General features: G+C 40.5%; 1 protein-coding gene across 1 annotated transcript in view; it reads left to right on the plus strand.

The window, feature by feature from the left end:
• The first annotated feature begins 2,255 nt into the window (after window positions 1-2,255).
• trak1a (trafficking protein, kinesin binding 1a) overlaps window positions 2,256-23,400 on the plus strand; it is a 30,915-nt gene continuing 9,770 nt past the window's right edge. Inside the window, 14 exon segments of the mRNA XM_020596663.1 lie at window positions 2,256-2,426; window positions 5,387-5,581; window positions 17,755-17,831; window positions 19,239-19,355; window positions 19,594-19,694; window positions 19,858-19,966; window positions 20,231-20,309; window positions 20,402-20,532; window positions 20,720-20,794; window positions 22,015-22,152; window positions 22,419-22,495; window positions 22,583-22,819; window positions 22,938-23,181; window positions 23,183-23,207. Of these exon segments, the coding sequence (XP_020452319.1) occupies window positions 2,423-2,426; window positions 5,387-5,581; window positions 17,755-17,831; window positions 19,239-19,355; window positions 19,594-19,694; window positions 19,858-19,966; window positions 20,231-20,309; window positions 20,402-20,532; window positions 20,720-20,794; window positions 22,015-22,152; window positions 22,419-22,495; window positions 22,583-22,819; window positions 22,938-23,181; window positions 23,183-23,207 (1,609 nt within the window). The 5' untranslated portion in view covers window positions 2,256-2,422.

A 23,400-nucleotide genomic window follows, 5' to 3' on the forward strand; every position in this document is an offset into this window, starting at 1 on the left:
TTTTTGTACACGAGGCTCTGAATGATCTGGTGTAGAACGACTGGCTGATTTGCATACAGAACAGGCTGAACTGCATTAGTTTTGTTGTTGCTGCAGGAGCCTTTCAGCTACACCGCATGAAAATCAATTTAGTGCTTTGTTGCATGTGAATATATTGAATGTTTTTGTTTTGTTTTTTTCACCCTAAAACAGGAGTAGGCATGAGTGCATGGTTCTGGGTTGTAGCTCATCTTTCAGGCGTTGTTAGCATGTGGTGTTACGTGTTTACATGTTCTATAATATCTGATAGAGCCGCATGTCCTGTCATGTCCATGTCTCCTTACTTGATTGTTTCCAGCTCTTGTATCTGTGTATTCTACCTGACAGGAGCTTTATAAAACTACAACAAGACTGAATAAATGACTTTTAAGTTGTCAGCCGGTTTGTCCCATTGTATTCCAAAAAACATTTTGCAAATGTTCTTCTTGTATTGTCATGCAAAGATATATTGTGTTATTTTTACCTAGTGGTAAACTTAACTCACTGGATATAAGTAGGGTTAAACAAGAATTTCGCCAGTAAAACAGCCTCTCTTCCTGACACTAAGAAGCAAACTAATGGCCACTTCTTTGCTTATTAGTTTAGTAAAAGTCCAACTAATCAGAAACACTAGCTTACACTTGTACCAGTAAAATCTGATATATGGAACTGATGAGGTCAAAATGTCACTTTGGCATCACAATTGACTCTTAATTCACAAAGCCACGTAGGCATATCTTGTGCAACAATAAATCATTAAAATAGTGTGTACAGTACATGTTAGCGGTAGCTGTCACCAAGCCAGCAGTACAGTGATGTCAGCCACAGTGAAGCTGAGTGTCAGTTTGGATTTATGGGGTTGGTGACATTCGAACACCTTGGTGGAGCCTTCCTCACTTAGCTCTTGTGGGCTGCCAGTGATATTTGACCACAGTGTCATATTCTCCTGTATGTCATGTGAGTACCCTCCGTGGCCAGTTTACAACTGTCGCCTAGTCTAATTCTAGACTGTGCTGCAATATTTGGATGTATGGCTTCAAATGGCAACATGTGGTCCAACAGTAAGTGTAGGTGTACTTTCAGAGTAGCTGCTAAAAGCTAAACTAAACGAAAACCTTTTGATCATTGGCTCTTTCCTATTCACTATGCTATTGTATGTTTAAATAAGATGTCACACCCTGTAACCAGTCCTTTTTTGTGTAACTCAACTACAAAGAGGTGGCCATTAGTTTGCTTCTTAGACCAAATACATGAGTCAGAGCTGTAGGATTACATGGAGAACACACCGAGTGGGGTTTTGGCAGTTTTTCTCTTACAACTCAGCTGATCTTGTATGTAGGGCTGTGTATTGGCAAGAATGTGGTGATATATATGTATCACAATACAGTTATCATTCAACATATTGCAATACTGAAAACTACGCAATATATTGCTTTTTTTTTAATCAAAATTTTTTTGTCATAAAATAAGCAACACTCCACTATATTCATAAAATGTCCTGTACATTTTTTAAAAACTTTTTTATGCAATCAGAACAGGGATCTGCATTTGCATTTGTCTCGATCCCTTTAGCGTCCAATGACGTAGCACTACTTGGCATGTGAGACATTTGCATTTGCATTTTTCGCAGCCCGTTTAGCGTCCAACAACGTAGCACTACTTGGCATGTTAGCGGTTTATTAAAAATTGACACTGTGTTTTTGAGGATCGATACAGTATTAGAAAATGTAATATTGTGATAATTGTGTATCAATATTTTCTTACACGCCTAGCTGTATGGGCCATGATTGCTGCTGTAACTGGGTTAAATCTGGTTTGATGACCTGTTGAGCTGACAGTGAATTATGTTTTACACTTGAATATGCCCTCTCCTTAGATCTCCTTAGTCGCACGTCTTTAGGTCTGTGTTTCTCCACGTATGAATTGAATGAAGTGAAGCTGCAAACACTGTAACAGTATGAACAGTTTCAGACTTGCTGTTAGCTGCTACCTGCAGTGTGTTCATACAGAAGCTGGATAGGGAGAGAGAGAGTGTGTGTGTGTGCAGTTAGTGCAGAGTCCAGCTGGGTCTGTTTCTGTCAGAGTGAGGGGGGGCAGGGCAGGGGCGGTCCATGTAGATAGCGTCATCAGCATGTCAGGCGTGATGAACCAGTTTGGCTCGGGTCTCTCCTCTTCATTCCTCCCTCCCTCTTTTCCTCTCTTTCTCTTTATGTCTCTTAAACCCAGTACCGTCCTCTAAAACATTGAGCACCCTCTCTTGTTCTTCCTTTCTCTCACTGCTCACAAAACTTCTCTTTGTCTCTCACTCTCTCTACAATGTTTCTTGCAACCTTGCCTTTTCCTGGTCCAGTGGAAAATGTGATCGGAGGGCAGGATAGTTGATGGTTGTTGGGCTTCAGGCACCATGAGTGAGTATACTGTGCACATTGTAGTTTTTTTTCCAGTGTCAACTGGTCTTTAGTTAGGTTTAGAGCTAGTTTGGCTAACATCTGGATAGAGTCAGTGTCTCTATCCCTCTGACTTCCCTCTTTTTGTCTGCCAGTGAGTCAGCGGGTCATTTCATGTTATATAAGAGTCGTATAGTTCAGGGAGCCTTTGGGATTTGCCTGTACAAGTTAAATATTTGTACTGTCACGTTTATGTCTGTAGAATTAAGAAAAGTTTGTTAATATAAAAGTCCAAATCTTACATTAGAGGTAACTTTCATATTAACAGTTAAATAATGCATATTTTTGACATTAAAAGTGAAAAGTTTGCAATGACTGTATTATGGAAAGGTCAACTTACAGTAGCTCTGCCACAAGTAGCACTTGATGTTGCTTAACAGAAGGCAGCCATGTTGGATTTCAGTAGTTAAAATCTATCCCGTTCTAAAGTCCCACTCCTGTTATTCTGTGTGTGGATGGTTTGCCCTGTGCTTTTATACTGTACCCCTCTCTCTTCAGTGACATGATTTAAGCTGTCACTGTAGAGATAGGGCAAGTTTACCCATGAAGCCCATGTACTATTTAAATCGACTTTCTCAGTAATTTTACTAATAATAATAATAAATGATTGTTATTAGTAATATTACAATAGTAAGGTCTAGCTGCTGCTACTAATGTTGGCATCATCTGAAGCTTGTGTTCTTTTGGCCTTCAACTTCTCTTGGTCATAAACAACGTTTTCATTCATCTCAAATGACAAGAAAAAAACTTTGTGATTTTTTTAAATACTTTGATTCAGTGTTCAGAATTAAAACTTTGCATTACTACATCCCTGCTAGATGTAACACAGTATGTTATACAGTATGTGTACAACAGTGTCTTAAGGAAATCCTGACAGAGAACAGAGAAAACACAATCTACAGTGTTTAACTGCATATAAATAAATATTCAGCAATTATGTTACACAGACAGGCTTTTTACTCTGTACTTTGGACTGCCATGGTTAGTTTTTGCACTCTTTGTAGCTTATTTAGTGACACGGTTTTGATTGCAGAACTGTGAAAACAGTGTCCTGCACAATGCAACCTGGATAAGAGAATACATTCAAGCAAGGGACCTCTGTTTTTTGACAAAAAGAGACAATACCAAAATAGAAAATTGTGTTTTACCAAATACAAAACACGTGCACACACACACCTACCATTTGCCGTCTCCACTGACCTTTTGTCAGCTCACACAGCACAGAGTTGGTGCTATTATTGTCTTCATCCATGTCCTGTCTCTTCTCATTGTTCTGAAGTGCATTGGTCATATTTCAAATCAGTACAGAAGAGAAAGATTGTGGTTCTGAATAACAGTGTCCTCCTCAGGATCAGACTTGATTGAATATGATTTGGTTTCATTTAAAAGTGTGATTAAACAGAAAGAAAGATTAAAGATAAGTTGATGCCTCAGAAAAGTTAACTTTACAGGTACAGGTGCACTTATTACTCCCGGTTTATTATCTATATAAATGTATAAAACTTTACTTACTGTTACTTTGCTGTTGTCTTGTTTATATAAAGAAGAGATCAAAAACCAATGTACGAATACTCAAATAAATTAGTCAGTACATGAATGAATGGATGCTGAAATGTCCCCTGTCTTTTATCACTGGTAGAAATTCAGTCTAACCTCTGTGTTGAAACCTCATTGGCCGAATGAGTCCTCATCTGTTATGCTTGCGTCTATGTGTGTGTTTCCTTTTTTCAGTTCAGTCAGTCACTTAGTCTGGATTAGTAGAGTGTGAGAGACGGCACCAATAGAGAGACACAGAGGAGAATGACAGAGACAGGAGGAGGAGATGGAGAAACAAAGGTCTTTGCCTTTATTGTATGTTAATTTACATTCTGTTTGTTAATTCTCCCACATTTCTGTAGAAAAATGGACTAAAATCTGAATTCTGTGTCTGAGAATGTGCTCTATAGAGTCCTAAATGTATGTCCTCTGAATAGCACACTAAAGTGATGTATGAACAGAGAGGGGCATACTGTAGCTGAAAGCTTAGGAAAGACCGTTTAGTTTTCCACTTCCTGCCTGAGTCAGTGGTTCACAGTACAAGGCTACCATTGAGTTTGGATTATCCTTCTATTTATATTTTACACATTCAGAAAAGGGTCCTGGAAAACAGAAGCCTATATTTTTGCTGTCATCGTCCGTATTGGAGAAAGTTTATGCTTTTATTTGTTTAATTCTCTGAAGTGCCCCCCTCACCCCTTAATTTTTTAAAACTTATTTATATGACTTTTCTCAGACAACAGGGCCTCATAGTTGGTAATGAGACCTCCCCTCAGACAGTCCCCACTTGTACATTTGTTACGCCTTTGAGAGTGACATTGAATCTCAAAGGCATTTTGCTACACAGACATTAGAGAAGTTAAGACTGTACAATAGAATTTGATATGTGTGGGTTTTGATGTGGCCTGTAATGTATGTTTTTTTCATATTGTTGCACCTTGTAAGAAATGTTCTACATTATTCATCATGTATTATTCCATTTACATTTATTATTGTCTAACATGACCAGATGAGTTTCTTTCTACCATCCCACACCAAGGAAGCCTTTAGTATAACTTAGCTGGGCATAAAATTTGTCTCAAATTAACCTAAACTTCAGCAGCGCTTCGTTTGTGAGAGCAACAGAATAGTTCCAGTCAGTTCGTCTGTTTCCTCAGTTGGCCACTAGAGTGCATTATATACTTTGAGTTCCAACAGACCTTGTCCAGTCCATATTATGACAATTACCAGAACTCATAATAATTCATCACGCTAAAATAATCAACCTTTTTTTATCTAAAGACTGTATTATCTATACTCAAGTAATGTGAAATAAATTCAAAGTAAGTAGTGTTGCTAGAGAAGTGAACAAATACTGTACTGTGCCTGTCTTTCTCTCTGTGCAGATGTGTGTAACAGCACTGATTTGCCAGAACTTGAGATTATCAGTTTATTGGAGGAACAGCTACCAGTCTACAAGCTGAGGGCCGACACCATCTTCGGCTATGACCAAGATGATTGGCTGCACACGCCACTCGTGGACCCCGACTCTGCCCTCGACCTGACTACTGAACAGATAGAGGAGACCCTCAAATATTTCTGTAAGTTGTTTTACATACTGTCTTTCAATGATATCAGTCGGTATGTTCCTACAATTCCTAGAAATAAGTCTGTGTCATAAACTACGGACAGAAAATTTGATTTCTAGATTTAACCTCCAGGAAATTGTTAGTGGAGATCGTCAGTGAGGATTTAACATTGAGAGATGAAAGATTTGTACTGGCCTTCAGCAGGTGGGAATGAGAGAGCAACAGAGAGAGAGATGACAATGTGCCCGTCACAGTGTGGGCATGACAGCTGGTCCTGGTTGTCACAACAAACACTTACTGGGTCTCTCTGTCACTCTCCGGGTGATGTCTTTCTCTTGCACTCGGCCCTCTGAGTTCTAATGCAGTCTGCTCTTGTCTTACCAAACTAAGAGCTGCCTTGTGGTTGTCATCGATGCCAGCTGTAAACTACACCACACACCCACTTGGGTGTGAATAAACACACACAGACACACAAACCAAGAGAATTTAAAGTGGGTTTTTTTTTTCACCATCAATAATTCAGTGATGTCTGCTTGAACAGCGATTCAGGATACAAACTGTTTCTAAAAATAAATCAAGTGTCTTATAAATAGGTTTAGCCGACCTCACCTCGATGCCCCATGCTGACATGAACACCTTGGACTTGACATTTCTGTGACAGCAGGCCAGGCTAAGATGTTACATAACATTATGAGACATTCTGCAGGAGGCATTTTGTTAAAAAGTCAACATTGCTTTTGTACCTTTTACCGACTGGAGGCACGTTGCTCCTCTGTACTGTAGTAAGAGCTAAATAAAAATAATTGATAGTTCCCCTCAAATGTATTGAAACTAAATGTAAGGAGTAGAAAACTACTTAGTACACTAATGAAGTATTTGAACCTTGTTACTTCCCATCAGTATAGCGATAACACAAGTATTCTCCCGCAGTACAGACTGTGAACTTAACAAAATCTGCAACTGGGGTCTGATGCTGCCTCACTGCATTACACAAGTAGAATATGGAGCAGTTCTATGACCCCTCTGCATAGTTGGTGTAAAGCTGCATGCAAGTCACTTTATTAGCAGAAACTGCTTTGTTTCATCAGAGACATATTGATGAAGCCAGTTTCCTCATAAGCATCAGTTTTTTAGTCTACATTTGGTCTGTTAGCATTTAGCTTTGTGTGAGCTAATTAGAATTTATTGGGGTATATTTAATCTTTTAATAATATACAGGAATTTCCAAGCACGTTAGCACTGAATTTTGCTCATATTGTTAACAAAATGGCTGTATTTTACATTTTGCCTTTGCCATGATGGTACTCCAGCTTTCTGTCTCTTTTGCACTGTGCATGTGCTTATTTCATCATTCACCAGATAAAGTAGCCAATCCCAGAATCCCCGCTGTGCTCACTCATTCTGGGTTAGCCACGTCACCTCTGCCAGCACTACACTCTCATGCTAACTGCTTCTACATGCTGCTCAGCCTCAGGCCTTGGAGTCTGAGCCTGTTACTATAGCAACCACACAGAAGGACAGAGATGGGGAGAGGAGGGGGAGATACTGACATACAAATGGAGGGTGGGAGCAAGCTGTGAGATGCTCCCGCTGATTGGCTGTAGGCATCCTCTGAACCACCCATCCCATAGTGTCAGGATCGTCATCATTTCTGCAGCAAAACCCGTGACTGCTATTGCTCGCTTTCTCACTCTCTGTATGTCTGTGTTTATTGAGTCATTGTTGGAGATGCAGTGGTCCATGTGTATGCTGGTGCTGTCACTGAGCAGGGAATGTTACAAAGGAGAAGACAATAGTAATAATATGACCGCAGAAAGACAAGACTCAGCCCAAGGACAGACTGACAGGTGCATAAGAAGATAAACTGACATGAAATGGATGGTGACATGAGAGGATAGAAGCATTTGCTGAAGCTTTGGAGTGACTCTGATAAACTGATGGACAGAAAACAAAGAAGACACACTAAAGGACAGAGACGGCACAGATTAACTGAAGATTTGCAGTGAAGCGCTAAATGATGGACTAAAGGACAATAAAGTGACAGGCAGTTTTTTTATTTATTTATTTTCCCAACAACTGATGACGCAAGTAGCAGTTCTGTGGGATGGTAAGCAGAAATGACAACCAGCACCACAGCAGATATGGAGCACAATATGCTAAGAGCTTGCTGTTAATGAGATGGGGGCAGAAAGGACATATGATGAGCTTGGGAAGACCCTCATCAACAGTGACAATGTGCCAGCTGGTAACTTGTAAGCATACGGGGATGACTGACCAACAGCCATGATCGGTTACAAATAAGACTCCAGTGACAGCTGGTTATCGCTAAGCAAGCTGGAACATCGGATCTTCCAGAGATGCTACAGCTAATTATGCCAGGACATTGGAAACACTACAGCGGTCTGTCAGAGCAGTGAGGATGAAGAGACGAGGCCAGAACAGAGGCCAGAGGTTTGTCAAGGCAGACTACTATGAATTGGACTGGTACTATGAGGAGTGTACTGATGGTAAGACAACAGTCTGCTCTGGTTTCATGCAGTGACTTGTGGTTATTGTAGAGTCCACTAAAACTGCTAGTTGCATTGGTATTGCTGGGTATGTGGTGGTGGTAACAGGTTTGTATATACTATACACTTTTTGTTAGAGAGCAAACAAGCAAACTGAAACTAGAGTAAAATAATTCGATATATTACCAAAACTCACATGGTAGGGATGGCTTCAGTGTACCACTATAAAAATACACTGACAGCAACAAACAAGAACTGACTAGATTCTGCACTGACACAGCTGCTTGATGTGCGGTCCATCAGATCACCACGTAAGTGTAATGTTGTTATAAAGAAGTTAAGACAGAAGTAATAGTAGAAAGCACCTCCTGAAAGGTGAGATGGGAATTTTAAAATAACAGCTCACCAGCGCCACAACAAATATGGATCCTAATACACTAACAGGTGCCTTGATAATACCATGTTTATGTTGTAATGCTGTCTGATAGCCTCTGGCAACTAGCCCGGCTTTGCAACTTATCCTCTGGCCACTTATAATTCAAGGTTGGTGAATAGCATAAGTGTTATGAGATCATTGAACTTAAAAAAGATAAAAAGTATTTATTGTCCTTCAGCTAAACTCCCAAGGGAATCGACTCAAACTGAATTCTTCCTCCTGCTGGTTTCTAAGTCAACTCAGAGAATGTCACCTTGTGGATTCACGACATAAAAACATCAAGGCCGATGTTACAACACAGACAAACACAGAAGCATCAAAGCTGTAGCTACAGCAGACTTAGTGCCTGGTGGATATGGCAGGTGCTCTGTGGCTGCTGAGTCAGTGGCTTCTAAAATAGGGCCCCAGAGTAGCAGTGGGTGTAAGTGTAGGAAGTAGGACTGGGGATGGCTGTATGGAATGGAAGGCCGTCTCTGGCACTGATGCCAGCCACAGGGTTACTGGGGCCACTGAAAAAGGGAGAAACATAAGCGTATCTGGAGAGAGTAAAGTCACAAGTTGCAACAACTAAATTCACTGTGAAAATACATGCTGTGTGTAATGAAAATAGCAGGAATCATAACGGAAGAGTCTTAAGATGGAAATAGTCTTAAGTGACTGAAAAGTAAAGTTGGTCAAGCAGTGAAATAACATACTATCCATAATAAGGAATCTGTTATTGTTAACACCTTTTTATTAAGATTTTGGGCTGGAAGAATCTATAGTGATATCAAAAAAACATAGCTAGTAGCAAATCACTTGCAATCCATTTACCAATTCACTTTTCTGCATGTGCTAAGGAATTTGATGCAGTGTTGCACATTTATGTAATGTATCCCAGTTTGTCTTGGATGTGTAATGATTCTACAGATTGATCCATACACAAATAATCAACATGGTGGACTGGTAGCATCTGGTCATGTGACATATGTGACAAACACTCAGGTTATGGCAGAGGTTGATTTATCACCAGTCTGTTGACAGTGCCTCTTGCTCTTCCTCCCGCTCTTAGTCTAGGAGTTATGTTTTCTTTTTTTTGCACTTATGAGGTTGGTTATGGTCCCATCGTGGTTATTAACAGGGATGCAGGGATAACATTTTGAGACAGCTCAGCACCTCCACAGTGTGAGCTGTGCAGCTTATACATCTGCAGTGTTATTTTGCTGTGGCAGCCAGAACAGGTTTGTTTTCCAGTTTTGGGTGATTTGACTTTGTAGAGAGATTTTCTTTTTCTGCCAGACACAGACAGAAGACTTTAATGTGCATAATGCTGAAATGATCAAACAAGAAAATGAGAGATGATGGGCAGTTTCTTTGATAGATCTTCTAGTGGACAGTAGAGGCAGAAATAGAAAGCAGCTGGTTATATTCTGACATGTGCAAGGGAGGGATGAGGAAGTAGGTTGGCTTATTTTTAGCTCAATGACTTTCATCCTGCTTGAAGCCAAATATTCTTTGGCACTTTCAGAAGCCTTCAAACAAATGGTTGGTCAGGCAGAGGGGAACCAGGACAGGGGGCCGGGGCTCAGAACGAGGGCAGACAGTTCTTCCAGTGGGAAAATGACAGAGGGCAGGGATAGGGGTGGGAAACAAAATGGACAGATTAAAGTTTTAAAGTGGTTAACCTCTTGGAAACGGTGCCAAATAATTCTATCACGAGTTGGCATTTGCTTTTAGAAAAAGAAGCATCACTGGAAGATAGTTCTTCCCTGGCCACTGCTGCTCTGTTGATCATTTTGCTACAGTTGCTGTATAAAAGGAAATGGTGAGAAGGAAAGAGACCACAAGGACACAAGTTTGGTCTGGAAGCCTTGTTTTAGCTACATGTAGGTGGGTTTCTGGATCTCAGCAGGGTTATATACTGTACATCTAACTGTCAAAAATATAGTAATTTTCTTCAAAACTGTTGTACAAAGTATGTCAACAGAAACTGAACAGAGGTTAAAAGAGGGGGAGGGGGCTATGAGAGGGAAAGTGGACAAACAAGTAGAGTGTAAAGCGTGAATGTGACCAGAAAAGCAATGGGAGAGAACAATGCTGCTTAGACACCGAGTTGTGGTAACCTCCTTTGTTGCTTACCGTATTGCCTCCATAAGACCTGTGTGTATTCAAGCACTGAGGACAGTACTGGGCTGCCATCAATTTTCCAGACCAATTACAGTAATTACAATGCTTGAGCAATGAGTAATGAGCAAAAAAAGAACAGCCTAGATGGTGATGTGAGTATTCACTCAGTATAGTATATATGGTTATTTTCTAGTTTTCGTTACTATCAGATTTTCTCACAGATGGTAACTATACTATATATATCTGTATTGTCCAGTATACCACTATATGTATCTTTCAATAGATGCTAATGAGGACTAAGAAAGCTCAGTATGATGTTTTCATACTGTAGGACAGCTAATTAAAATGTACATGGATGAGCACCCAGGACAGTTTATTGAATTTCCTGACCTAGCAGTCTTAGTAGACCTGCTGCTGATGATTAACCACTCTGCCTCAACTGAGCTATTTAAACAATGAAGTGATAAAGGTTATAATTTGGTGGTGAGCATAATTCATCAAGACACAAGGAAGTCTCTCAAACTGAATGGTTAACTAAAGTAGAATAACAAACCACTAAAGGGAGTTTTCCCTCCCCGCTGTCACCAAATGCTTGCTGTACTGTGTAAAGTGCCCTGAAGTGGTTGTTGGTGATTGTCGCTATAAAAATAAAATTGGATTGAGTTGAAACCCAGTGTGCTGCAAAGTTAAATTACTGGCCACAGGGTTTATAAAACTCAGATATTCTTAACAAATAGTTCCATACTTCTCAGTCAGCCAACAGAGAGAGACATGTCTAGAGACAGGGTTTGAAGTATTGTGTCCATTTTCCTGAAACCCCTATTGAATGTCACACAGTTGGATACACATGACCCAGTTCTCTCTTTTCTGCATTTAAAGTTGACAGTATAGTCTTCTAAGCACTGCTTTGGAATGCTTTGTCTACCATGTGCTTCTAATATTTAACTCTCACAATGCAGATCTGAGATTTGATCCCAAACTTTGGCCTTTCTGATCTTTCTGGACTTGACTAAACACTCTCCCCTGTGTTTGTATCTCAGTGCTGCTAATTGCCTGCAGAAAACTCCTTTAATGTAAGACTGACGTCCTGCAAACTCTCAAGAATAATTTCTGCTCTGGGTAATTGCCAAAGACTACAGTGGGTCCTAAGTGGGCACAGTCCTTTTTCTTCCATATGGACTATCATCTCAAATCCTGTCCTTGTAACCACATTATCTTTGAAGTGGTTGAAAATGGTTCATGCTAACTAATAGAATGATCTGATCTTATTAAGACTGATAACTCATCTCTTCATCTGTCCTAAAAATTGCACTTCATAATGCTGGTTGAAGGTTAAAGACACAGGACAAAACATTTACCTGTAAAGCTTGTCCAGTGTCTGGCCCCACCCTGAAAACATGTGCATGTCTGTCATTGTTTGCTCTGCCTTGTTGTCACCACAGAGGCCGAACGGACTGTACCAAGTTATTTTCAATTGATGGGGGTTACACTGGATGTGAGACTCACCTGACAGGCAGGTGTCTAACTCAGCTCCAGTTGGCTCCTCTAGATGCCAGGGTGTACCATTTCAGCATTTAATTGTAAAGGGTGGAATGGGTTGAACATTTGAGGATTACAGGGATGAACACAAATATTCCAGATTATTTAAAACACTCATATCAGTTGTGTTAAATCTATTTTAACCTAGTTTTATGACCTTTATTTGCTGATGGACAGCTTTTTGTGTATATATGCATGTGTCCACCCCCCTGTCTGTGGTAAAGTAGAGCAAGCCATTTACTAACCAATCGTAGAGGAGAAAGGGAGGAGTCAGGTTATCTGGTTTTCTCAGGGAGTTACCATAGGGTACAAATGATACACACACTTTTAGCAACTCACAGCAGAAGGAGTTTGTATTTGATGGACACCCACACACACACATTGATGCACAATGGAGTGTTTAGAGAGAGAGCGACTACAAATACTATATATATCTTGTTTTGTTTATGGAACAGAAGCTAGTTAGATGTTTCCTTTCACATATAGGCACACACAAATTAGTTACTGGTACACAGATGAAAACACTCACACACCCACAAATGCACACAGCACAGGTAGGAGCCATGGCGTTGCACCTGCAGGTTTTGCAGTTTCCTGGTTAGCCACAGTGCCAGAGAGGGGGATGGCAATGCTCACAGCGGCTGAGGATGAGCTGGAGAACTCCTGCCAGCCAGAGGAGGACGAGGAATATGTTTGTCTGCCCAGTAATGGAAGCACAGAGCAGGAGGAAGAAGACGAGGAGGAGGAGGAGGAATATGTCAGTTTTCCCACTCATGGAATACAAGAACAGGCGGAGGAAGAGGCAATGGATGAGGAGCAACAGGTTCTGTGTGAAGGTAGTCTGTGGCCTTTGTGATCAAGGGCACTCTCTTTTGTGCTCTTGTTTGTTCTTCCTAGTCTGTGCATTGCTTTGTGCGGTGTATCTGGCCTTTGTTGCAGCGATTCCTCTGTCTTAATCCATTCATTCTGAACTGATGTGGATTTTGGAAGGGATTATTGATTATTGAATAGTTGTGTAAACTTTTAAGAGGCATTGTGTCACCTGTGGGCTGTGGTTTTATCCTGCAGGCGCAGTCCCTCATGTTAGTGTGGTATCTGGTCTCCACACAGCGTGGTTTATCTGCCTGCTAATTTAACCTGTTCAAATATGGGCTAGGCTCTTTATCCCAGCTGTCACTTCAATGTTGTATGTTACATGGCAGCATGCTACAGTTTCACATGTTTTAAAATGCTCAGATACTCAAAATTGATAGCTTTGGGTTTATTTTCATGGATGAGTAACCATCCTGACATTTTGGACAGGGACTGATGTCAACACATAAAGATGTGTATTTTGAGAGATCTGAACATAAACTCAGCGTTCTGTAGCAAGGAAGGAAGGAGTCATGTGTGATCTTAAGTGGGGTTTTATTACAACATAAGTGTTTCTGCATATGCACAGCCAACCATGATTGGTCATTTTGTGTGCAGTATTGTATATATGAAGTATCTCATATAATCCATGAAACTCAGATGTTACTATGGCGTGAACATGTTCTTATTAGTGGCAGTATAAATGAGTATAAACTTAGGTCCAAAGACAAAATGGTACTCAGTTACAGTGTAACCAGTTGCATTACATTTTTGCAGTCCTAAACAATCTAAGAGCTGTTGAGTCAGTTGTCTTGGTATTCAGTTGCTGTCTTTGAACCTGTGTGTTGTCAGGATTATTAGGCTGTACCCCCAGACTTCTTGCTCCATTAGTGTCTCTGCTGCAAAGTAGACAGAAAACCAGGAGAGTCTGGTGATCTTGGTGGATGCAGGTGAAAAGGTGACAGCATTTCTGTCAGATAATGCACCACCTCTTCACAAATTCTTTGGTATTCTAATGTTTATTTATTTTGATTGCATTGGAACAAACAACAAAGCCAAATCTGATACATTCCACAGAGAACTCCAAAAATGGACTGGACAGGTTTACTGACACCTTTTCAAAATCATCAAATTGTTGAATTTCGAGCATGTGATGCTGCTTTAATTTGTAGTGATACTCACCTGTAGCAACCAACAGGTGCTGGCAATACAGAAATCACACTTGCAACCAGTTAAAATGGAGAAAAGTTGACTCAACCCTTGTGTCATGTGGACCACACTAAGCACAGAGAAAAGAAAGAAGAGCAAAGAATTGTCTGAGGATTTGAGAACCACAGTAGTGGTAAAGCCTGGACAGTCTCAAGGCTCCAAGTCCGTCTCCAGAGATGTGGCTGTTCCTGTGTCCACTGTGTGCAACACTGTCAAGACGTTTACAGCCCATGGCGCTTTAGCTGGTCTCCCTTAACGTGGATGAAAGAGAAAACAGATGACAGATTGCAACCAAGGATTGTTCGAATGGGGGATAAAGAACCTTGATCAACTTCCAAACAAATTCAAGCTGACCTGCAGGCACAGGGTGCAACAGTGTCAGCTCATGCTATCCGTCACCATCTGAATGACAAGGGACGCTGTGGTAGGAGACCCAGAGGGCCTCACTGGTGACACGGAAACATAAAAAAGCTAAACTGGAGTTTGCTAAAACCTTCTGGGAGAATGTCCTGTGGACAGATGAGACTAAAATGGAGCTTTTTGGTCAAGCACATCATTCTACTGTTTTCAGAAAACAAAATGAGGCCTTCAAAGAAAAGAACACGGTCCCTACTGTCAAACGCCAAACTGGCACTACGACTGCAAAGAATGCAGTGACTTAGCCTCAGTCAAATGTCTTATTTTTTATGATTTCTTCACCTGATGTAACATTTCTTTTATACCAATGACCATATATCTGGAGCTTGCTAACACAAAATGATATTTAAGGTACTTACAGATACAGTCCTGACCAAAAATATTGGCACCCCTGCATTTCTGTCAGATAACACACCACTTCTCCCAGAAAATTGTTCTTTTCTTTGGTATTCTCATGTTTATGTCTTTTGTTTGCATTGTTTGTTAAATCCCATAGAACACCCATGGAGAGGTCTCAAGACGGCAGTTGTGAGAAGAAACCTTTCAAATCTGAGCGAACTGGAGCAGCTGGCAAAAGAAGAGTGGTTCAAAGTTCCAGTAGAGAGGTGGAAGAAACTCACTGATAGTTACAGGAAGTGACTGATTTAAGTTATTTTGTCCAGAGGGTGCACTATCAAATATTAAGGTGAGGGTGTCAATAATTCTTCAGCCCATTTCTAGAGTTCTGTGTGAAATGGATCAGAGTTGGCTTTTCTCTGCTTTTTTTGTGTTGCTCCAGTGCAAACAAAAGAAATAAACATGAGAATTCCAAAGAATTTGTAACAGCAATTGTCTGGAGAAATAGTGCATTATGACAGAAATTCAGGGGTGCCAGTATTTCTGGCCATGACTGTATGTCCTTCCTCTACCCTCTGTGTGATAAGGAGATAGAGGCTTCATCTGTCTTAAGTTACCTGTTTTTGTAATATTAGGTTACACATCCTTTTACACAATCCAGGTTCCAGTCTGTAACATTTGCCAAGTTCTCTGATATAACTGAAAGACCAGGAAGTTCCAATATTTTTCTTAATGATTACCAAAGTGTACACGATTTCTGGATGTTTGTTTTTGTTAAGCTAGTCTAGTGTCAATGTGTTGTCATTGCTAGTTAGTTAGGGTTAGTCTTGTCTGATGTGTTTCCATGGCTGCCTCCCTCTCAACCTGAATACTATATATAGTACTAAACAAAGAGAAAATATCACCACTTATGAAGCGCTCTGTAGGCAAATGTTTTTATTAGTCACTTAGTTCACCTTAATTGCCTGATCTGGGTGGAGTGGTATGATGGCAATAAACCACCATTTCTTTTTTTAAAGGAAAGCACACACACCCACAGAAAGTATGACAGATAAACAGGCTGCACCTTGTATTATCAAGCATTCAGTCTTATGTGCATGTGTGCATGCACATGGACACGTTTTGTTTCCTTGTGATCATTAAGCTGAACTGTTTCCTATTTAACGCTGTGCCTTCACCGCTCACCCAGGAGAGGCAGTTTTTTGTGCATGGTCACACTAGTTTCTTGTTAAACCTAATCTTTTTCAGCTTGTTAAAGTAGAATCTCTTTAGTATGTCAGTATTTGCAGTGGCAAGTTGTTTGACATGTGAAGCGTTCATGGAAGGAAATCTTAAACCCCAAACCACCTTAGACATCTTATGGTAACCCATGTTCAGGTTTGTTTGATCAAATAAAATGTCTCTGTGCAGCTGCTCATTTAACTTTTGCCTGTTTAGAAAGGAGCAACTTATTTATTTAATAATGGATAGTAATGCTGGAAAACATCATTAACTAAAGCCTAGCCAGCTGAGGTCTTGTGTCTTGGCTGTGTCTGTTTCCAACAGCCAGAGACTGTTTGTGTTGTATGAGGACATGATAGTATGACGTTTGCATTGGCCAACTCTGTTTTGCATTGTGTGAGGCCTCTGACTCAGTGCTAGGACTGTGTGTCTGGCATGATATTTATATGACACATTAAGATAATATTGGGCATTACACCCCCAGAGAGTGTGACATTGCAAACATTCTCTTTCCAACTGGCAGTGTTAAACCTGACAAACATCCACATTCTCCGATATACAATTCAAGCCAAGTCATTTTATCTAAAGTGATGAGAATGTGAAAACCCACTGGACAACAAATTTACTAATGAACCAAGAACAATAACGGTTATGGAAACTAGTTACTCTGAAGGAGCAGACAGTAGTTGTTGTTTTGGCTGGAATGAGCCTCATGGGTGTTCTGCCCTGGACAAAGGGTTATAGTTACATGTAATACATTCTACCAGCGAGATCCTGTTTGAATTTTGACCTCTGAGCGGAGTCATTCTTCCACTGAAAACTGATTACCATGGCATTTGAAGTCAGAGCTCTGTGTGAGGATGGAAGGAGGTGATAATGAGCTTGTGTTCAGTGCAGGGGTGTGTGGCACTGTGTTTGAATTCAGTAACTTATCTTGTGTGAATCACCTGTGAGGCTGATGAATAGTGGACTTGTATGCAGCTCTAAGGCGTGTATGAATTTAGTATGTGGGTGCAGAGTCGAATATGACTCATGAAGTTAGAATAAGAAAAGAGGGATTTGTTTGTCAGTGATGAAAATCTTATGTAATATAGTTTGATAATGTGGAATTTACACTCAAACAAATGCAGTCCACCTTATTTAAATCAATGGGGGTTGAGTAAATATTAGAAACCTGAGGATAACAGTACAGCAGTAGAAAGTACAGTCTCCAGAATGATCAGACAGTAAAATCAACATCCTAAGCTGCATCGCCTGTTTTAGAGAGGTGCTGATTTAACTGTATGATTACTTTGGAAGATGTAGTTTGTGCTGCTGTTCAAAAGTATAGTGTTATGCTGACAGGTGTTTTGTCACTTCTGTTAGTTTGTTCATCCTCTTGGCATCAATGAGGCTCCCTGTATAAAGCAGTATATAGGTGTATACGACAACTCTACAGTACAGTTGGTTACAGTACTATATGGTTACAAATTACTCTTATTATTGCCTGTCCATTAATCTTCTTAGTGAAATTTTGTACTGAGCCTTAAAGTCTCTTTTTCTTCCTTCCTGTGTCTGTGCAGTGCTGTGTGCTGACAGAGTGGGCCAGATGACGAAGACCTACAGCGACATTGACGCTGTCACTCGACTGCTAGAAGAGGTAATATCATGAGAGATATACATGCACCAGCCATTAGGTACACCTGTACAATCGTATGCAATTCAATGCAACACTTCCACCTTAACATCTGTGTTTATGAAGCTCAAAATATTTCAGTTTTTGGTGACATTGTCATAAATGTATAAATTCAATTATATGGTTATTATTGCGGTCCTAGTTAAAGGTGGTGTTGTACTGGACTACATTATATTCCTAATATTCTGACCCTCTCACATATGTAGCTGGGGAGGACAAAAATATAGAGACACTTCTAAAACATATTAAAATGGCTGGTGAGTGTATGTTAGAGCTGAAACACAGAGGACTACTGTTCATGCAGACACTGTAGCACTTTGGTCAAGTATTATGAGGTCTGTTAGTCTGAACACAGTTTACTTTGTGAGGTTTATGGCACAGAAGGTTTGATAAAATGATGCCATAAAACTCACTTCCAGCTGCTATTCAAATCTATCTGATTCACATCAGCTGTTCGGTGGACCAGATGGTGTCAGGCAGGACACTGAGGAGCTCAGTCGGCTTCCTCTGCATAAATAAAAACTATGAAAATTGAAAGATGTCATTGTAAAGTGCAACGTGATATTAAACAGCCAGCTATCCAACTGTTAACTAAACATGGTGTTAACAGATTTCTGACCATTAAAAGCCTAAAATTAAATGTATTCACCATGTAAGAAATCATTTTGCTGATCACGTTTGCTGCGAACATTTTTCTTCCTTTGGTTGACGGTGTATTAATATTCACTATTCAGATCGGTTTAGGTGTGAGCTTGCCAGTTGCTTTTTGTTGTTCAGTAGTACAAAGCATTTTATTTTTTATACTAGTCGCCAGTAATAGTGTTACTACATTCAGACCTACTGAACAGAGCATAGCATGCACAGGTTCATAATGACCCTTTAATTACCCAGGACCTATTGCACTACTGTTGTATTAGACTTTAGTTGGCTAGGTGTACCTAATAAACCGCCAACTGAATGTATAGTTCAGTGTTGGCTGGTGGGACATTTTCTGATGCAGTCTGAGCTGATCCAGTCATAGTCAGAAATGTGTGCTCTTGTGGGCAGTAAAAGTTGAGGTGTCCTGTTTGTGTGGACATTGTTGTTTCCGACATCTTCTGTTGTTTACTTCTTCATCCCACCTTTTTCATCCTTGTTGAGGTATTGGAGTCGATCCTCATGTTTTAAATTTGCCTGTCTCATCCCACTGCATGTCCTTCCTTGAGAAATAGTTTGACATTTTTGGAACTATGCATCAGTCTTGTCCTCAAAATCATGTCAAGAAAGTAAAGAAGTGTAATATCCATAAATTTTGAGGTATTCTTTTAATGTCCATAAAGTTGTCAGCTGTTTTGCTGTGAAAACATTAAACAAAACTTTGTCTTATCGCAGAAAGAGCGTGACTTGGAGTTAGCAGCTCACATTGGACAGTCACTGCTGAAGAAAAACAAAGCTCTCAGCGAGAGGAATGAAGTGCTGGAGGAACAAATAGAGCACATACGAGAAGAGGTGCATAGCAAGAGTGTTTGTGTGTCTGCTTCTGTATTTGGTGGTGATCAAATGTGAAATGTCTTTATAAATATAAAGGTATTTGTCATTTTATTGGGCTTTACTGGTGGTTGGACATGCTGTCAAATCATTGTTATGGTCTCTGGGTTTGGACCAGTGCAGCTTTAGAGTTGTAGTCATGTCTTCATTTCCTTTGCTTATCCTCTATCCACATCTGCTTCTGTTTTACTATGTATAGGTATCTCAGCTGCGACACGACCTGTCTGTGAAAGATGAGCTGTTACAATTCTATACCATTGCTGCAGAGGAAAGTGAGGGGGTGTCTAACACCTCCACACCGTGAGTATGCTATTCTCTCACCTTTACTCACCTCTCCTCCTCGCTCCTTCTTGAAAAATATTGTGCAGTGCACTTACTGTTTTGTAAGTGATGATGCACTGGCTGACTGACTCATTCTCTCTCACGTGTGTGTGTGTGTGTGTGTGTGTGTGTGTGTTTACAGTGTGCGTCCCACTGAAACCAGTGCATCAACTCCAACGTTTTTCCCCCTGGACTGCTTACAGAAGAAACTCAAAGATCTGGAGGAAGAAAACAAGTCATTGCGATCTGAGGTGCACATTCTGTAGATGACGTCTTGCACACCCACATGCACAATATTTTTATAAGTGGTAATACAGTTCAGCTAACATAGTGTATTCTGCTTTGTTTTCTAATGAAATCTATATTACTGCATGCATTATTCATCCCAGTACAATGACATGTATGCTAAACATTGTTTGTAAAACGATAAAACTCATGTAATAAACAATCTCAAAGGTCAAATCAATAATACAGCACAGTATCAGATGATTTTATTTTTTTTTTTTTTTTGTCAGGCCAGTCATTTGGAGTCTGAAACAATCTCCTATGAGGTGAAAGAGCAGCAACTTGTCGATGACTGTGTCAAAGAACTGCGTGAGTATTTGGCTGACTGCAGCTTTCTTTTTTTCTGGTGACACTTGTGTTGCAGATTCTTACTTCTGCTGAATGTCCGTTCTTGTTCCCAGGTGATGCTAACCTGCAGATTTCCACACTGGCTGAAGAGCTGGCCAGGAAGACTGAGGACACCTCCAGACAGCAAGAGGAGATCACACACCTCCTCTCCCAGATAGTAGACCTCCAGAAGAAGGCCAAGCTGGTATGAAACCCCTGACATTAAACATATACTATGAGTTGTTAAATACCTGCTGCCATTATGCAAATAATTTGTTGGATTAGTACATTATTTTTTCATGTTCTCTATGTGCAACACAGAAGAGACAGATTATTGCAGGTATATTATTTTTTTACACCTGTTGTCGGATTTTGTTCGGGTTGTTTTGCAGTATGCTGTGGAGAATGAGGAGCTGACTCAGCACTTAGGAGCAGCCAAAGACGCCCAGCGACAACTCACTGCTGAGGTAACCGTGGTCTCATCGTTGTATTTTCTGCAACAAATATTAATGGTCCAGGACAAGTGTTAATTTTGACACCTGAATTTGATTCTCTTTTAGTCTTAGTTTGTTTTGTTTTTTTATGAAAATGCATATTAGCTTAAGTCATTTTTAATATTTGCGGTATATCTTTATCCTGGTTGTGTACAGTTACCATGGTTACAAGTGTTGTTCCTGTCTGCTGTGGGGTTTTATTCACACACTGTCCCTTTGCTCTGCAAGAAGTTGGACTCCCTGACATTTGTACTAAAATCTTCTTCACTGGGTTCAGATTAAGAGGTGATGCTAACGTTAAAGCAGTGAGATCTCTGCAGTGAACCTTTAGAGATGATTTAGCCTACATTAATCCTGGAACTGACTGAACACAAAAAAACATCCGACTAAAAAGAACATTAGTGTTACATCTACACCCACAGTGGTTCACATTAAATTGTCCTACCTTTTTGTCGTGAAGTTACTTCCTGTCCATTCGTTCGTCTTTCACATAATCATTTACTTTTTATTCGTTGATGAAAACTGGAAAACATTTCATCATAGTTCTAATTATCAAATAAAATTTTTTATTTAGTTTGTTTCATTTTTATCCTTAAAAATATGTTGTCAATGAATATTTTTCATTATAGTTTTTTGTTAACAAAATGAACACTGTCCAGGGCACTCTACTAGAGAGCCTCCTGTGATAACTAGGTGGCTGGGGAATACTGCCTTTTGTCCCTCCACGCTGATGATAGCTGTGGCTTTAGGCATTGTGTTTTCTCTGCTGTCCATCCGTCTCTTCCATTCTCATGAATGTGAGATCTCAAGAGCACCTTGAAGGAATTTCTTGGAGTCAAGGTTGAGCTGGTTAGATTTTAGTGGTCAAAGGTAACAGTGACCTCATGTCTGACCCATTCCCGCGAATTTACCTGGTTGGCAGAAGCATACAACCTACAATTCTGGTTTTACATTATACTTTGCAATTCTAGCTACAATATTAATATGATCTGGCAGCACTGGATGTGATGTCTAAACTGAATCTGAATGAGGTGTGGATTTGGAATCAAGGCAATTATACACTTAGGTATGGATAAACAGTGCCTCTATATTGGATATCCCATATCTGAATCATCAGCAGCACCTACTGTAAAGCATTTTCCAAAACTCACGTTTGTCTTTTTGCACCTGCTTGATCCTTTCTTCTCCTTCAGTTGCAGGAATTCCAAGATAAGTATGTAGAGTGTATGGAGATGCTCCATGAAGCTCAAGAGGAGCTGAAAAACCTGAGAAATAAAACGCTGCCACTCAACACACAAAGGCGTTTCCATTCTCTGGGCTTGTTCCCCATGGTGAGTGTAGGAGCAGACAACACAGAAGCAGGGGAGATGGTAGAATTCAAGGGAGACGAGGTTCATCATCCTTTAACTTCAGCCTAGCTCTTCGTTGAACTTCGTTTTGCCATTATAAATGTAATACGTTAAACCTACAGTAGCCATAGTAAATGTTAGTAGTGCTTAGATTAACTTGTCTATCTGTATCACAGCAGATTAGGGCCCTACTAGAGACCTAGTAGCTACAGAATGATTAAAAAAAAAAGTTTTGTCTTCTTCTCCAGGACTCTCTGGCAGCAGAAATAGAGGGCACCATGAGAAAGGAACTTCAGATGGATGATCCAGATGTAGAAGAGCAGAGGTACAACAAATATAAAAGCCTGACTCATCCTAACAAGAAGACATAGATTAGATCTGGTGTTATGTTTTATGTGATCATGTGTTCCAGACTTCACCCAAAGCGAGTGTTCCAGACTGTAAAAAACCTCAACCTGATGCGTCAGCAGCGTTCATCACTAGCCCCCTCCCCTCTCAACATCCCAGGTTCCAATCAGACATCATGCTTCACCTCTGGGCGTTCTAGCAGGGTGGGCACCCCTCGCCCCAGCTCCATATATGGCAGTGAGATAGGAAGTGGGATTATTTTGAACAAGACTAGCAGTATTCTGGAGGGTCCAAACGATGGGTATGTTTCTGTTTACAGTTATTTAGTTCTGTCATTGCCATTAATTTCCTCTTTCTCCCTGTTTATCTCAAGTAACTAGGGGGATGCCACTCATACTACCAACTGTCTCTTTCTCCAGGTCAGAGGACTCCAACAGGCACCCCCTTGGTACTCCAGGGACCCCAGGCAGCAAGGACTTGGAGGCAGCCCTGCGGCGTCTGACCCTTCGCCGTGACAACTACCTCTCAGAAAAACGCTTCTTCGAGGAGGAGAGGGAGAGAAAGCTGGCTTACCTGGCCAAAGAGGAGGAAAAAGGAGGGGGGGAGAGTGGCGCAGGCCCAGGGACCCCGACTGACAGCCTATTGTCACTGTACTCATATCCCTCTACAGATTGTAAAGCCGCTAGAAGGTGATTCTTCTTCTGAGAGCCACAAGTCCTCTAATCTTCCACATACTAAAAAAGAGAATCAAAATCAGAGATCCTTACACAATCAAAATGAGATTTTTCATATAAAACAGAATCTAAATACTCCACAATGCTATACCCAGATTTGTCAGAGCCAGTCACACAACCAAGCCATTCAGAAACAGCAGCAGAATGA

This window comes from Monopterus albus, unplaced genomic scaffold (genome assembly GCF_001952655.1).
Source record: "Monopterus albus unplaced genomic scaffold, M_albus_1.0 scaffold31.1, whole genome shotgun sequence".
NCBI lineage: Eukaryota > Metazoa > Chordata > Actinopteri > Synbranchiformes > Synbranchidae > Monopterus > Monopterus albus.